This window comes from Enhydra lutris, unplaced genomic scaffold (assembly GCF_002288905.1).
Source record: "Enhydra lutris kenyoni isolate GAN:26980312 unplaced genomic scaffold, ASM228890v2 scaffoldscaffold14, whole genome shotgun sequence".
Taxonomy (NCBI): Eukaryota; Metazoa; Chordata; class Mammalia; order Carnivora; family Mustelidae; genus Enhydra; species Enhydra lutris.
Genome location: NW_019154098.1, coordinates 9,046,699 through 9,063,505, shown reverse-complemented (window position 1 = coordinate 9,063,505; position 16,807 = coordinate 9,046,699). Strand labels below are relative to the sequence as shown.

The 16,807-nt window shown below is 51.8% G+C and overlaps 1 protein-coding gene across 1 annotated transcript in view; it reads left to right on the top strand.

The window, feature by feature from the left end:
* Window positions 1-16,292, top strand: part of LOC111146816 (WNT1 inducible signaling pathway protein 1) — a 32,799-nt gene extending 16,507 nt beyond the window's left edge. The window contains exons 2-5 of the mRNA XM_022502512.1: window positions 3,712-3,991; window positions 10,535-10,795; window positions 14,155-14,348; window positions 15,993-16,292. Of these exons, the coding sequence (XP_022358220.1) occupies window positions 3,712-3,991; window positions 10,535-10,795; window positions 14,155-14,348; window positions 15,993-16,292 (1,035 nt within the window). The remainder of the gene's footprint in view (window positions 1-3,711; window positions 3,992-10,534; window positions 10,796-14,154; window positions 14,349-15,992) is intronic.
* Window positions 16,293-16,807: the final 515 nt, after the last annotated feature.

Here is a 16,807-nt window from a genome sequence, read left to right as displayed (position 1 = left end):
TTAAGTGTCTGTCCATAGAATGCATGGAAGAGTCGAGCACATTTCCCCAACAAAACCGTCTACCCTTGAGGGCAGGAAGCACATGGCACCCCTCGGCTTCCCTGTGTGCACACACAGAGAAAATTCATCATCAGGAGGAATCCGCAGTCACATCCTTTGTGGTGTCAAGGCTGGACAAGACAGCAAGGATTCAAGGGTCTCACATCAAACCCAGGAGTTCTCAGTCCCCCCAACCCACGCTCTCCCCCTACCTTCTTCCCTGGACAGAGGTCAAGAAGGTTTCCTACCAGCAGATGGCGCCAACAGCTAGAGCAGGGCTAAGCTGAAGGCCCAGAGCCCATCCCCCAATGTCCCAGCTCCCCTAAGCTGCTTCCCCTAAGGAGTTGTGTGCTCTAGGGCTCAGGCAGGTATTGGAAAGGAGGCTTCCTTCTGGGGAGCTTTAACTTGGAGACCCCGGGTTAGACGGCGGCCATGTGGAGAAGGGTATCTGCCAGATGACAGCCCATCCCAGCTCAGTTCAAAGGACCTAAACCCGCAAGCCCCACGCTGAGCCCTATGGGGATGCGAGAGGACCCCCAACAAAGAAATGCAAGGGAGATGTCATGCTTTTGATTGCCTGCCATGTGCCAGGCCCTGCTAGTCTTCTGCATACACAGGGCTGCACCCCTTCCCCATAGCTCCCAGAGGGCGACATTATTGTGGCTGGATCACAGATGGGGATGTCAAGGCCCAGAAAGGTTAGGAAGCTTGTCCGGGGCCACACAGAAGGAACACACTCAGGTCCCATGTTCTTTTTTAGACACTCAAATGTAATCCAAGCTGAGAGGCAAGGTTCCAGGACCAGAGGTCCTGAGTATGAAAGGACACCAAAGCCCCTTGTAATCAACAATCCCCCATGGCCCATTCCACTAGGCAACACTTCCACAGTCCTGCCGTGGGCCATGGGCCATGTTTCAGGCCCACAGACAGCGCTAAGGCCTTTACAGTTCACTATCTAGTGGGAAGGGACCCCCTCTAACGCCACCTGGGGAAGGCATGGAAGGCTTCCTGGAGGAAAAGGCTTTTTAAAATTTCCTCTGCCAAGAGTATATGTATATATTATGGGCCTGGGGACTGGTCGGAGACAGTTTATGGGTGCTTACGAACCTCTGAACCTTCTAGTGTCACAGAATGATGAGGAAAATTCTCTCCACGGATTCAGAAAGAGAGGGGTGTGTGTGTGTGTGTGTGTGTGTGTGTGTGTGTGTGCGCGCGCATGCATGTGTGCACATCTGGCTGGTTTATGGATGAGGAGGTTTGAGGTTGTGTTGTGTCTTGTTGCATTTCTAAGGAATAGCAGGGGCAGGGAAGCGGATCGCCCTGGTGAATGGGAACCAGCACTGCCGACCTCCTAGAGTTCTTGGACCCCGGCCAGCAAGGCCTTGCCAAGCCACATCACCCATGGAGGATGGAAGTGGCCACAGGCATGATTCTCCTGGCTGTTCTGGGTCTCTGTTTCTGGCCTAGCAGAGAAGCCCCCAGTAAAGAGAAGATAATGAGGGAAGGAAGGGAGAGGTTCCATGGCATCTAGAGAAATGGATGGCAGACAGCCACAGCTTCCCTACGGTGCCTTGCTGTGGGCCAGGTCCCCTGTGGAGGGCTCCGCTCTGCCCTCCTCCCCATGAGCTGGCTTAGTCACCCAAACACACACAAATCTGACTACCAAGTGTGGTCAGCAGGCCAGGAGCGTGCTCTTTGCGGGAGGCCCTTAAGGTGGGGCCTGAGTGCCAGTGCCCCAGTGAAGGGAAGCGGGAAGGACATTCTGGTCACGGGGAACTCAGGCCTGAGGTCCTGCGGTGGGAAAGGAGTGGGCACCACTGAGCCCTGAAACCAAGCCCAGAGGTGACAGAAGCCTCAAATCAAGGTTTGCCGGTTGGATTTTCAAAAGTTCAATCAATATTTACAGAGAAAAGTCTTCCATGCAAAGCCCCTAACAAAGAGCCCAGTGAATCCAACCTCTCGACTGGGATCATCGCTCCTGGACAAGTGTGCAAAGGTGGGCTTCACTCCCCTGGACAGAGCGACTCCTGCCCTGACCTTCAGGGAGCTCCTGGGACTCCCCCTGGGACGCCCAGTGCTCTGCATACAGCTTTGCACTCTAATAAACCACCTCTCATGTCCATCTCTCCCAAAAGCTGTGGGTTCTCCAAACTGTGAGAATTTTTGTTTTTATTTTTTTTCCTGAGAGAATTTTTAAATTCATCTTCAAACACCTAAAGTTCTCAAGAGGCTATGGGCTAGCTCAGCAAACATCTGCTATGCGACTCTAAGATCCCAGAGGGCAAAGGCAAAGGGTGTAGAAATGAGAGTTACAAGAGTCGTTTGTGCCTAGGTCCTGACCCACACTGTGTCATTCTGGCCGTGTCCCTCCGCCTCTCTGGGTCTCAGTTCCCTCCTCGGGAAAAGGGAAGAAAAATCTGTATATGTCAGCATGTGTCATTCCAAGGATGGAAGGCAGATCTCTAAGCTCCATTGAGCAGGGTTTCTCGGGTTTGAGGTCGGGGTGGGGAGGGTGCTGTGGCTCCACCTTGGCCGCTTGCAGAAACCCTGGTCCCAAACCCTGCTGACCTTGGAATTCCAGAGCACATCTGAGAAGCCCTGGATGGGATGCTCCCTGGCAGGGACCACACTGGCCTGGGAAGGAGAGAATGGCTGAGACCCGGCTGTACACTCTGTCCTCAGACAAGTCCCTTTCTCCTAGGGCTTCTGCTTCCTCCAGTGTAAAGAGCAAGGGGCAGGATAGGGGTTCAGGGCAGCACCCAGAGGGCATGGGAATGTGACTGGCTCCCAGAGATACAGGCAACTTGAACCTCCTAAACTCAAAGATACCCCAGAGCAGCCTTGCATTCTATCTATTCGTTCTTCCCAGCAGGGACGACTCTGTGGGCCTATCTCCCCTCCTCCCAGCTTCCCAGTGTTGCGTCCATCATATTTTCAGGATGACGACAAACCTGGGGAATGGGGATGGGAATGGGGCCATGGGAGGTGCGTGGGCTGGGGGACTCCTGTCTGCAGACCTGGCACAAGCAACAGGGGCCGAACTCCCCTCTAGAGGGGCTGAGAGGGCCAGCTGCAGGGGTCACTGGTTGCCACCCACCCATGGCCTTTAATGGGGCTCAGAGGGCAACTAATTATAATAATAATAGGTCATCTGGCTAAAACCTGCTGTCAAGTATGAGTCACCTCGCTCTGCAAGTTCCCAAGGATGCACAGTGGCATCAAGAAGGTGGCTCTTTGGGCTGTGGAGGAAAGGCAACAGGTACAGAACAGGTCACAGTGTGACTCATGAGAAGGCATTTGCTGCTCAAAGCCTCAACTCCCTCATCTGTGAAATGAGACCAACTTGACACCGACCCAGGTTGTGGGATGCTTGAGGATGGAAGGAAACACACATGAGGCTTAGCATGGCCAGAGTTCTGACATAAAATCGGGGCCCCACAACCTCCAGTAGGGGGACTGGGGAAAATTGGCTTGACTTCTCCAACCTCCTGGTTCCTTGCTCCTATTTGTTTTACTGAAGAAAAAGGAGATTTCTGGCTATTAAAAACATGGTAGAAGAAACATAATTGTATACAAGTCTTTTAACACCAGGAAGATGAGAAGGTGATTGCTGGCCCTTTGGGCTTTGATACCCCTGCCTGGCAGTCCTTTATCTCTGCTGTTCCCCCACAGGCCTTCTCTCCAGGCTCCACGGCCATGGCTTTCACCCCAGTGCCACTGGAGGACACAGCTTCACGCCCCCAATTCTGCAAGTGGCCGTGTGAGTGCCCACCGTCACCCCCCCTCTGCCCGCTGGGGGTCAGCCTCATCACAGATGGTTGTGAATGCTGTAAAATGTGTGCTCAGCAGCTCGGGGACAACTGCACAGAGGCAGCCATCTGTGACCCCCACCGGGGCCTCTACTGCGATTACAGTGGGGACCGCCCGAGGTACGCAATAGGAGTGTGTGCACGTAAGTGAGACCCTCCCTACCTTCTGGCCAGCCCCCAGCACCCCAGCTCTAGTCCTCCCCTGTAGCCCTTCCCCTAGCCAGTCTTCTGCCCCCCTCCTACTCCAGTCCGTGGTTAGAGGTCAGAAGTTGTGCCCTTCCCGAAGAGGGAGGGATGCCTGCATTCCTCTTGTCTCCAGAGCCTGGCTTCCCACTCTCTTCTTGGTCCTGGAGGTACATCCATGGCTGACTTGGGAAAAGGGAGCCACCAGGAAAGACCTAAGCATAGTTTCATTCTCTTTTGGTTTTCATTTCTTCTTATAGTTTTCACCATATAATGCATGTCTTCTGTTATAACTCATTTGGCTTAAAACACCAATTTTAGATAACATATCAATGTTCCTATATGACACCTGATGACTTAACTCCTCAATACCACCTGACACATTGCCTATCTTTCAGTATTATTTTCATAATTTTTGGTTATACAGTAATCAGTATTTATAATATTATGAATACGTAAATAATGTTGCTGAAGGATGAGGTATTGTATTTGTTTGAATTTTCTCTTTATTTTTAAATTTTTTAAAATTTTTTAATAATTTTTAAATTTGATTATAAACATATAATGTATTATTAGCCCCATTATAAAACATATAATGTATTATTACTATATGATTATAAACATATAATGTATTATTATTCACAAGTCTGTGAATTGCCAGGTTTACACACTTCACAGCACTCACCATAGCACATACCCTCCCCAATGTCTGTAACCTCCCCCCCACCCCCGCAACCCTCAGTTTGTTTTGTGAGATTAAGAGTCTCTTATGGTTTGTCTCCCTCCCGATCCCATCTTGTTTCATTTATTCTTTTCCTACACCCCAAACCTCTCACGTTGCATCTCCAATTCCTCATGAAGCTTTTTGTTTTTCCTGGGGTTCTAATTGCTTTTGTTTTTTCTTTACTCTTGCTCTTTATAATATCCACATGCTGGGGAAACAAGTGTTGCTGTTGTTTGTTTGCTCTTCAAGTGCTCTATCATGTCGTTTTTTGTTCCAAGACACCTCCCTTCAGGGACTTTTTGATCTCATGCTTCTATCTGGAATGGTAGTCACTTAGCTTGAATCGTCTAACCATTTATCCAAAGTACATGACCCAGCATGATAAAGAGAGGTAACTAGGCATCATGGCACAGTAGCTTAACTTCTGAAAAAAAACATACAAAGCCTCATAAACCCAAGAACACCTTTCTTCCCTTAGTGCTGAGTCAAGACTTTTCCCTAACTATGACTCCATATGCACCCAATTATATGTTCAACACATAGCATAGTCTCTCATCCTCAGGTAACCTATCATATCTCCTGAGGTAAGCGGTTGCTGAAGGTTATGACCATAATTTCAAGTCAGACAATCCTGCCTGTTTACAGTTAATTAAATTCACTTTCTGATCTTTTATCATTGATTCATGCTTCAACTTTCATGCGAAGTCATCTGTCTTTAGCTTTCCAAGTAACCACGCTTGATCCTCCCATCCCTTACTTTTCCCCGTTTATTCAGACTCTCTATTAGCCCCACACAATGGTGTGCTCAGACAGAACTTGCACCACCGCTGGACACAATCATCTGATGTGTTGGTGGAAAATGTTATCCTGGAGCCCCACCCATGACTAACCGAATAAAATTCTCTAGAAGTGAAGATGGGCACCTACACCTTTAACAAGATGCCCAGATGATTCTCATTTACACACAAGTTTGAGACTAACTGCTCATACATATAGAAAGTCATATAGTCTCTCGTCATACCCAGGTGAAGAAATCTGGCTGAGACCTCCTATACTCAAATCCCTTTGTTATCGGAGATTGTCTCATCATTTCTTTCCTTCTTTACAGCTGTTCTTCAAGGTCATTAAAAAGATAACTAAGTTCACTATGATCTTACTGATCTCTAAAGCTGTACTGATGTCTGGCACCACGTCTTCATAGACATTCTCTCATGGACCCAGAGATTGTACAGGCCTTGGAACTGCCTCTTGCACCTGCCCTTCTCCACCAGATGCTTGGAGAACCACCTTCCCAATCCATCCATAACATGTATCTCCTTGTATCTTGGGTCTTGCTTTCACTCACTATAGCCTCTTAGCTTCACCTCACCATGAGCCCCCATGTATTTCCTTTCCTTTTTACCTGGAAAGAAAACTGGTCCACAGATTTTAATAGGTATTAGACTTGCCAATGTTTCCCTGGTCATATAAGTTTGCAGATAGTGGAATAAACAAAGTTACACAATTTCTGAGAGGTTTCAAATGTTCACATCCACTGCAAAATTCTAAAATTGGGAGATATAAGAAGCCCTTGTTTTTGAAACTTATTTGCACAGTGAATTGTTTTGTCCAGGTAGATTTTACCACTCACCCACCCCACCACACATGTGCACACTCACAGATACACACATTGCATGCCTGTATGTGTGTACACATACACACAAACACACAACTCGCTAGTGTTCTATGAAACATCTTCCTAGAAATGGCGGCCACAGTGTCTGAGTTCATGAGACCCTAAGGCAAGATGGAGGAGCAGGCAGGGTCTGAGGGGGAAAGAGAAAGAAGAGTCCCACAGATAATCTTGTGGCAAATGGTCAACTCAACCACTGGATGGTCCCCAAGACAGGTTAAACCTGTCCTTGGAGCTGTGCATGTAACTAGGCTGAGAAAAGACAGGTCATAAGAAGGAGCAGTCACAACACCAACACATGTAACTCAGAGAAGGGTGAACCACGGCAACTTGGTGAATGCAAGCTTTGGTTACCAGGGGTCTCTGCTCCTGGGCACCAGACACTGTGGCCAAGGAGAAAAGTGAGCTTGGTCTTGTCTAGTCTACTCAATTTTCAGGAGAATCCAAGAGTTCAGATTTGTGTATGTTTTGTAAATGTTGGCAACACGTTCCAAAAAAAAAAAAAAAAAAAAAGGTTTTTTTTCTTCAAAACATTCTGTGGGCCAAACTAAATACTTCTATGGGCAGAGTGACCTCTGAATTACACTCTTCGGCTATTTTTGTTGTACAAACATTACTCTGCCTTTAATACAGCTGGGCCAGGCCTGAAAGCAGTGTGGTTTGCTGGAAGGATCATGCAGTTTACAGGCAGACAGAACTGGGTTTTGAATCCTGGCTCTGCCATTTGTCAGCTACGTGACCTTGGGCACATCATGTAAGGAGCTCGATCAAACCAACCTCATGCAATTATTGAGAATAAACAAGGGACTGCATTAAAACCTCAAATGTGACCGGCTGTTCTGGGTCATTGTTTTACTTGCTTTGATTTAACCTTCCCTTGTAAAAATTATCTCACCTTTGCCCATGGTCATCCTCAGAGGAGGAGGCAGTCTCCTTCCAGAGCAAAGGAGTAGACAGCTTATGCATGGTCTTTAGAGATAGACAATCTAAGTTCAAATCCCAGCGTCATAACTGATATGGTGACCTTGGGCAAGCTACTTAACCTTTTAAGTGTTAGTTTTGTCATCAAGGAAATGTGACAAATAATACTTCTTTGTGTGGTTGGGATGTCAAGAACCTGACACATGGTAGCCCAATACAGATGAAGGTTCACCCCACCTCCCTTCCATCCATCCATCCATCCATCCATCCATCCATCCCTCCATCCCTTGATTCATTCACACAGTTATGAATAGGTGGGTTACAACATGGCATGATCCCCTGTTCTTGCTCCCATGCAGCTGACAGTCCATTAGGGAAGGGAGGAAAGTGAAGACCTTGATGGTGGAACCAGGGATTTGAGTTCCTACAGGTCCTTTGGTAAGAGGAAGTCTCACCACACTACTCCGGTACTTGCAAGCCTGAGATTACATAGGATACGGTGTTTCACCAGGAGCTGGTACTTCCATTAGTTCAAAAGTAAGCGATGTGGGGGCATTAGAGTCTGCCGTGGGTCCAGCCACCATACATGTCGTTTACCCTACTCTCACTCTAGGCAATGATGGGCAGGCTGCTCAGGGCCACCAGCACCACCACTGTCCCCACCTGCCCCAAATTCCCAGGAGACTGGGAGCAGCTTTTGGAAGCAGTGGTTCCCAATCTTGGCTACAAACTGAATTCACCTGGAGATCTTTAAAAAAATATCAAAGGCCAGGGATGCCTGGGTGGCTCAGTCGATTGAGAGTCCAACTTCGGCTCAGGTCATTATCCCAGGGTCCTGAGATCAAGTCCCACATAGGGCTCCTTGCTCAGAGGAGAGCCTGCTTCTCTCTCTGCCTGCTTCTCCCTCTGCTTGTGTGCACTCTCTCTCTCTGATAAATAAATAAATAAAATCTTAAAAAACATTGAAGTCAAAAAAATTATAAAAATATCAAGTCCCGGGTCCACCCCCATATTCTGGGGCATGGTGTGAGCATCAGAATTTTTGAAATCTCCCCAGGCACCTGGTACTTAAGTGTTAAGTGCTCCTGGGCACCTGGTACTGCCTTGCCCACCCAAAGTTCCCCCAACAGGGGCAGAGACCAGGCTTCAGCACACTCCCTTTTCCCCATCCACCAGCGTGCTCACACATGTGCACACACGTGTGCTCACACCTTCCCAGAGCAAGGGTGTGGTCAGTGTGTGACTCAGAACAAAAGCATGAGTGATTCACCCAGTGCTTCCTCTGCTTTGTTTTGTTTTGCCTTGGTTTGTTTTTTTTTCCTAATTTCCCCTCCTTTCCTGGTGTCTGGTGGAAGGAAATGGGCTGTGGAGTCAGATCCCCGGGGACCGAGGTGCAGCTCTGTCATCACCAGCTGGGTGACCTTGAGCTGATGAATCATTCGACCTCCCTGTCCATCAAATGGGGAAAAGAAAACTCTCCTGGTGAAGTCACTGGGAGAACTGAATGAGATAACATATCATGGTGCCTGGCACAAGATCAGATGGCTTGCAAGCGGTAGTGCCTTTCCTTCTGGGCCTCCTCCCTGCACGATCACCTCCCAGGACAAACAGCCATCAGGCCAGCATCCCCACACGCTGAGACTCTGCCTCTAGCTATGTCGTCTTCGGAGCGTGACTCAACTTCACTGAGACTCAGTTTTGCTGTATGTGAAAATGGGGTGGTGTTTCCTTATAGGATGAAATCAGCAGTGCATGAAAGTCTGTCACAGAGCAGGTCAGGTGGCCAAGAACAGAGACAGAGCTTAGGAACACTTCACTCCTGTTAGATACTGGGATTATTACTATCAATGACCGCCTGCCAGCAAATCCGGAAGATACGCCGGAGCTTTGGGCAGACTTAGGATTCCAAACTAGCCCTCCTTGGGTGGATACCCCTGCTGCCTGGGAGCCCTATGTTTGTATTTCCAGACACTGTCCTCAAGGCTACATGGCATCCAGGGGGCAGCGCTGGCCAGGCCCAGCAGCCCCAGGTCCCTCCCGCCCTCCAGGCTTCTGTAACCAGACCTCATGTCTAAGGAAAAACTCTTGAGGTCACTCACCCCACAACCAGCTCCTCCAAGGACAGAGCATCCATCTCTTCCCTGCCGGGGCTCAGGTTATGGGATGAGGAGTGTCTCCTGACTCATCTCCTCTGCTCCTTACATCTCATCCAGCGGCGATTCCTTCCAAACACACCCAGAAGCTGAGCTCCCGGTCCCTCTAGGGTGTGAGCACGGCCACCCCCAGCCTGGATTATAGGGGTGGCCTCCTGACTGTCCGTACTCCCTGTTCTGTTCAGTAGCTCCTGGGCTCTTGTGAAGCACGAGTTGACTCAATAGTTCCTTACGGAGCACACACTGCATGTCTAGCTGCTAACAGTTCTGAGCTACCAAGGAAGACCTCTCTCACCTCATCTCTGGCTACCCCCTAACCTCCCAGGTCTCTTCCCTCCCTCCCTAAAAGATCCCCCCACGAACACCAGTGCCAGCGAACTTCCTTACCTCCTTCCCCCTTTGCTGAAGCAGCATCACACAGGCAAGGGGTCTGCCTTAATCAGCCACTACCTCCCGCCCCATCCACCCCTCCTTTTCGTTGTTCTCCCTGACACTGGTAGCCTTCAGTTCTCTGTATGATCTCTTCATCTTTCCTGAGTGGCACCCACTGCACGGGAAGCTCTATGAGGGCATGGTTTTGTCCATTTTGTTCACTGTATCTCCAGAGCCCAGAACCTTCCATAAATGCCTGCCTTGAATGAGTGGGATCTTTGTTCCCAAGTGTTATGATAGGTTTTACACTTGGCCCCTCAGAACCCTGGCCCTAGAGGTCTTCATCAGTGCTTAGCTCTGTGCCATGTGCTGGGACAGGATGGGTGGGACAGGACAGGTGGCACAGGTTCCAGTCCCGACCAGACTCGGTCTTCTCACCACGGCCAGCCTGGCCCCAGGGTCACTTGATGGCTGGTGGCTGAGTCGCACCCCACACTCTGGGAGGGAGAAGGGGAGCTGGCTGGGCCCTGCCTGCCTTGCTGGCCTGCCAGCCCCCAGGGTGGGCACTCCCCAGGGTCGGGGCCAGGTCCAGGGGCGGGCCGTGTCCCCGTGAGGGCACGATGCCCAGCGGGCCTGACCCGAGCGGCACATGTGTTTGCAGAGGTGGTCGGCGTGGGCTGCGTCCTGGATGGGGTGCGCTACACCAACGGCCAGTCCTTCCAGCCCAACTGCAAGTACAACTGCACATGCGTGGATGGCGCAGTGGGCTGCACACCCCTGTGCCTGCGCGCACGCCCCCCGCGCCTCTGGTGCCATCGTCCCCGGAGGGTCAGCATCCCTGGTCGTTGCTGCCAGCAGTGGGTATGCGACCACGACGCCAGGAGGCCGCGCAAGACAGCACAGCGCCACACCGGTGCTCTAGGTGGGTGCGAGGAGTGGGAGGACAGAGCGCAGGAGCCGGTGGTGATAGGAGGGGGGAGGGGAGGGGGAGGAGAGGGCGGGGCCCTGACTCCCAATGATTGGCACGCAAGTGCAATGACTCCCAGTCCCCAGACCTCTGCCCACTAGATGTGTGACCTTGGCAAAGCCACCTGTCCTCTGCGACCCTACTTCTCTATGTGTCCCAACTGTCCGTGAGGTCCTCCCAACACAAAATGAGGAAGAGCTTTATAAAGAACAAAGCCAGATCCGTGGGATTCATTGTTACCCTACTTAAGAGATTCGACTGGGGCGTGTGCAGCACCTGAGGAGGAGAAGCGGGGATACAAGGTATAAGAGCAGGAGAGGGGGTAGGTGGCTTCCCTCACGATGAAGGATAGATGGGCAAGTGAGGTTGCAGCCAGGTACACAGGCCAGAGGGAAGTCCTGGAAAGGGAGGACAGGGACAAGCCCACTGGTTTTACCAATGCTTGCCACAGTAGCCCAATGCCAGCCTCTTAGCAGGTACCGAATCCATAGTTGTCTTAGGGATGGATAAATGGATGGATGGATGGGCAGATGGATGGATGGATGGATGGTTGGGCCAATGAGGATCTGAGCTAGGGCGATGGAAGTGGAAGTGGCAAGGAAGGGACAGGAGTGAGAGACGCTGCGTGAGAAGTAAGCCTGAGGCCATGGCCTCAATCCATTGTGTGGAATGAAGGAGAGAGAGTGGTAGACAGTGACTCTCGGGGCTCATTGTGACCTGGGAGAGAAAATGAGAGGGACACATTGGGGATGAAGAATTGCACTGTTTGAAACAGCTTGAGTTTGAGGCTGGCATGGCCCAGAGGAGTTCTGAGGGTGCTGGTAATTTTTTAAAAAGCTATTAAGTGCATGAGGTTGCTCCAGGAGGCTGAGCTGAGCAGCGTTTCTCAGCCTGGGTTCAGACATTTCGAACCTGAGACTTTGTGGGGAGGCCTGCCCTGTGCACTGTATGATGTTCAGTGGCACTTCTGGCCTCTACCTCACCACCCCCCCGCCAAGCAGCAACAACCCCCAATACCTCCAGACATTGCTGTTTGTACCCTGGGGCACCCAATCGTCTGGGGGAGAACCACACGTGTGGCCCTGGAGATACCACCATTTAAGGCGAGGGAGAGAAGAGAGCTGAGAAAGACAAATCCAACAGGCAGGATGAAAACAGGAGAAAGAGGTTTTGCAGGAGCCAAGTGAAGAAGGTGTTCCAGAGAACACCCTGGAAAGCTGGGGTGCGAGGGGACCAGCCCAGGCGATGGAGACACAGCTCCAAGCTGCGTGCCCTCAGTGGCTCTGCCTGGGCGGGGGAGGAGGGTGATCCTGCCCTCCCCGCCCTTCAGGGGTGCACAGTCTCTCTGGAGGGGTTTGGGGTGGCTCCCAGGGTCTGAGCCAGCCCCATGAAGAGGCCGTCCCATGTCCATGGAGGAGGTGGCAGGGGAAGCTCTGTCCCTAGCAGGCCCGCGACACTCCCCAACTGGCAGAGCCACATATGGGTCACTGGGGGCGGGGCAGTGGCTGTCTGCCCATTGTATGTGGCCCAGTGACCCCGTTCTGACCCAGTACAAGCAGGGCCCCCGCCTGCTTGTGGGCGACCCAGAAACCAAAGCCCTTTTATCCTCCCAGGCAAATCCTTCCCTCCACCTCCCTCCTCTGCGCTCACACCTCGCTCATCCCAGCCCCACTCTCCTCTGTCCTCAAATGCTTCTCCTTGTTTTCTTCCATCTCTCAAGTCTCTCAAAGCTCCCCTCTCTCACGCATTCATTCCTGCCTTCATCCAGCCCTATTCCCTGCAGGCTTGTTACCTTGGTGGGGGTGGGTATCCAGCACTGCCCCTTCCCCTTCCTCCCACCTTCCGACTCCATTAGGGTCTCCTCTTTCCTACATTTCCCTTTCCCACTCTCTGCCCCTCCCCCATTCTTTTATTCCTTTCCTGCCCCCTCCTGTTCTCCTGCATAAACTATGCAAAGCATGCTTTCTCCCTCTCCTTCTCCCCCTCCCTCCCCCTCTCCTGTACCCTACCGTCTGTCTCTCCTCCTCTCTCCCTCTGCCTGTCCCTTTCTCCGCTTCCCGTGAGTGCCCACCTGCTGGGTGCATGTGCATGTGTCAGGGCTGGACTGACTGATGTCCTCTTCAGACCCTCCTCTTGTGTATCTCATGGTCTTTCTGTGGGATCCATCTTCTACCTTCCTGGCTTTTTATCTGCCTCCATCTCAAGCTCCATCCATTTTTCCATTATTCAGAGACTACTTCCCACGTTCTAGATGCTGTGATTCATACATTAATAGAGCCAGACAAATCCATAGTCCATAGTCTCTCATGGTTCACCTCCCCTTCCAATTTCCCTCAACTCCCTTCTCCTCTTCATCTCCCCATGTCCTCCATGTTAATTGTTCTGAAAAACAACCTGAGGGTTTTGAAGGGGGGTGGGTGGGAGGTTGGGGGAACCAGGTGGTGGGTATTGGAGAGGGCACGGATTGCATGGAGCACTGGGTGTGGTGCAAAAAACATGAATACTGTTACGCTGAAAAGAAATTAAAAAAAAAAAGTTTAGAAAAGAAAAAATAAAAAATAGAGCCAGAGAAGACTTTTGTAGTTAACAGTCAAGAAACCATACGAGCTCACATTTACTGAGCCAGGGATGGCTCCTGGCTTTCACAGGTGTGAATGTGTCTTCCGATCCACAGCCCTGGGAGGAAGATGCTATCGCCAAACCCCGCTTGCAGGTGGGGAGACAGAGGCAGGAGGTGGGCGCTAAGGAAGTTCCAGCTACTGAGTGGCTTTGCTCAGAGTTGAACCCAGGGGACGTGGCTGTGTGTGTCCTTATCCACTCTGCTCTCAGCATCACCCGGCTTAGATATCAGGCACCATTGTATAGACGCTCCCTCTGATTTCCTCCATCTAAACTTGACCTCTGCAGGGACAGGGCCATTACCCTCCATTCTTCAAATCTCAGTGCCTTGCAGATACCTGATATATACTCAGTCAACAGGTCCTTTCATTGTCACACCAGCCATGGAAGGCTGTTCCAGTGAGGACACTGAGACCCGGAGGGAATTATCTGGAACCCGATAGCTTATAGGTAGTTGAATAGGATGGTAGGATTTGCACTCCGGTCCACCTGTCTGTAAAGATGGTCTTTCCTCCGGAGAACTACAGGAGCTCAGAACGGGTCCTCCTTTGCCAGGGGACCCATGATGGTTAGAAGTGGACTTGCCCTTTCCGGCTGGGGGTCGACAGCCCTCCCCCCTCCCCTTGGAGGTTCAGGTGGGAGAGAGGGGCTGCCAGCAGCTGGAAATTCATGGGCGGTCTGGTCCCTATCCTCAGCGGCCACGGGTGAGATGGAGTCGTGGCACAGGAACTGCCTCACCTACACGAGCCCCTGGAGCCCCTGCTCTACCACCTGCGGCCTGGGGGTCTCCAGCCGCATCTCCAATGTCAACAGCCACTGCTGGCCTGAGCAAGAGAGCCGCCTGTGCAGCCTGCGGCCCTGTGATGTGGACATCCGTCCACACATCAAGGTCAGTCTGCCTCCCGGGGCGGGAAGGGGGAGCCATGTTGGACGTGCAGACAGTCGAGCCTGCTTCAAGCCTGGCCCCTGGACTTCCTTGTGGGGGCCCTTTGTGAAATGGGAAGGTGCATGGTAACAGGGAGGGACCCTCGCTGACTGCCACTCCCCCTCTGCTCCTGTTCCAGCCCACACGGCCCCCGGCACAGGCATGACAGCCATGCTGGGCAGTCGGGGAGCTGAAAACAGGGCTCAGGACAGTGGGGGTTCAGTGCCCGTCTATTGCTCGCTGCATGTGACAGGGGCCGCTCTCTATGTCTTGGAGCCCCAGGCCCCTCATCAGTAAAACGTGGGGCTGGTCTCAGGCATCTCCTCCAGCTTGCAGAGTCTAAGATCCTTAAAACAAAGGATCTGGGATAGAGTAGGTCACACAGTTAGAAATGAGTCTGATTGGCCTCTCTCGAGGCCTCCTCACTTCTGTCTTAGGATTGGTTATCTGCCTTGCCGGGAAAAGAAAAAAAAGAAAAGAAAAACTCAGCACTGACTCCATTTTTGGAGCACTGATAATGTCTTGGGGTTGCTGAGGAGAAGGGGGCCTGGTAGACAAGGCAACTCAGCATCCCCAGATCCTCCTCGCTGGCTGTCCCCCGCCCCTGCTCCCATGATCTCCGTGCTGGCCAACGGGATCCTTCCACCTCGTCCTTCTCCTTCTCCCCTTCTCTCTTCTTCTCCCTGTCTGATCAGTGACCTTGGCCATGCTGGCCTTCCTGTACTTGGGGCTCGGTACACAGTAGGCACTCAGCCGATATGGCTTCGCTCAGAGCATGGATGGAAAGGCTACGAGCAGCAGGAGAAACAGGAGCAAAGGTCCTAAGCTGGTGCCTGCCTGGGGCTCTTGAAGGTCTACCCCAACATCTCAAGTCCTTGCTGCTGGTTCACACTTCCCACCCAATTTTGGTTTTACAATTATGAACCTCAGATGGTTTCTCAAACCGTATATGCCTCAGCCCCCACGGAGCCTGGCTCTGCACCACCACCCTCCCTGTTCCGGCATGGCACCGGTCCATAGTAGAGCCATTCCTGCAATGAGCTTTGTGAGTGCCTACTGTGTACCAAGCACGGACTTGGACTGTAGAGTCATAGAAAGGGCCCTGCTCTTGACTGGCCCACATCCCAGCGGAGAGACAGAACACACTCTGGTTGGACAAATTAGGTGAGGAGGGTATGTGCGAGAGGCTGGAGGTGGAATGGAGGAGGAACAGGTTGGGGGAAAGTGTATCCCCCCAGTCATGGAGCCCCGGGATGGGTCTGCTACTCACTAGCTGGTGTGTTGGGTGGACTGGAAAAGCAACACAGGCATTCTCTGTTGGTGACAGAGTCTCAGGCATTGGCGAGGAAATGTAGGCAAGAGGACACTGGGGTTGTGGGGACCCCCCCCATGACACAATGCCCTGAGAGGTCCACAGTTAGTCCTGCATAGTGTGGATGGGCCTTGCTGTGTTTGGGGAGGTCCTTCCCAGCTTGAAGGAGCCACAGACCTGAAGGAAAGGTGGAGTGGTCCCACATGGTGAATGCAGAGGGAGAATTGAGAGCTTGGTGGGGAGGATGGTGGCTGTTCATCCTCTGAGCAGCCCAGCAGCAACCACCTTTTCTGCAGGAAGGGAAGAAGTGTTTGGCCGTGTACCAGCCAGAGGCACCCATGAACTTCACCCTCGCCGGCTGCATCAGCACACGCTCCTACCGGCCGAAGTACTGTGGGGTCTGCACGGACAGCAGGTGCTGCATCCCCTACAAGTCCAAGACCATCGATGTCTCCTTCCAATGTCCCGATGGGCCCGGCTTCTCCCGCCAGGTCCTATGGATTAATGCTTGCTTCTGCAACCTGAGTTGTAGGAATCCCAACGATATCTTTGCTGACTTAGAGTCCTACCCTGACTTCTCAGAAATTGCCAATTAGGCAGATACAAAACACAGGGCTCGGGGCCTGGCCCAGCGTTTGCAAACCAGCCAGCCCTCTGAGGCCCACACTTGAGCCTTCTTCATCCACTTCCCACTGACTTCTAACTATCCTGGTCCAGATCCTTGGCCCCCTGTCCTGTCTCCATCTACCCGAATATCCCATGCTGTAGACACTCCAGACAAAGTGCCCGTCTCCAAAGATTCTGGACAAAACCCAAGCCTGTCCAAGTCACCGGAAGTCTTGCTGGATCTCGCCGGAGTCCCGAGGAACAGCATCAGCTAGGCACTTAATATCACTCATTTCCGTTCTCGATCACGAGCCATGAGACTCTTTGGGTCTATTCAGAAGGACAGATGGGATGTAGGACCCTGGACCAGTCTATCATCTGAGCCCTGCCAAGGGGCACCCTAACAGACAGTTCTGACCATAGCCCACCCACGGAGCTCGGATTCCGAAGATCTGTGCACCCTAAAGTCACCAAATATTTGCCAAGTGTTTGGTTGTTTGGTTTT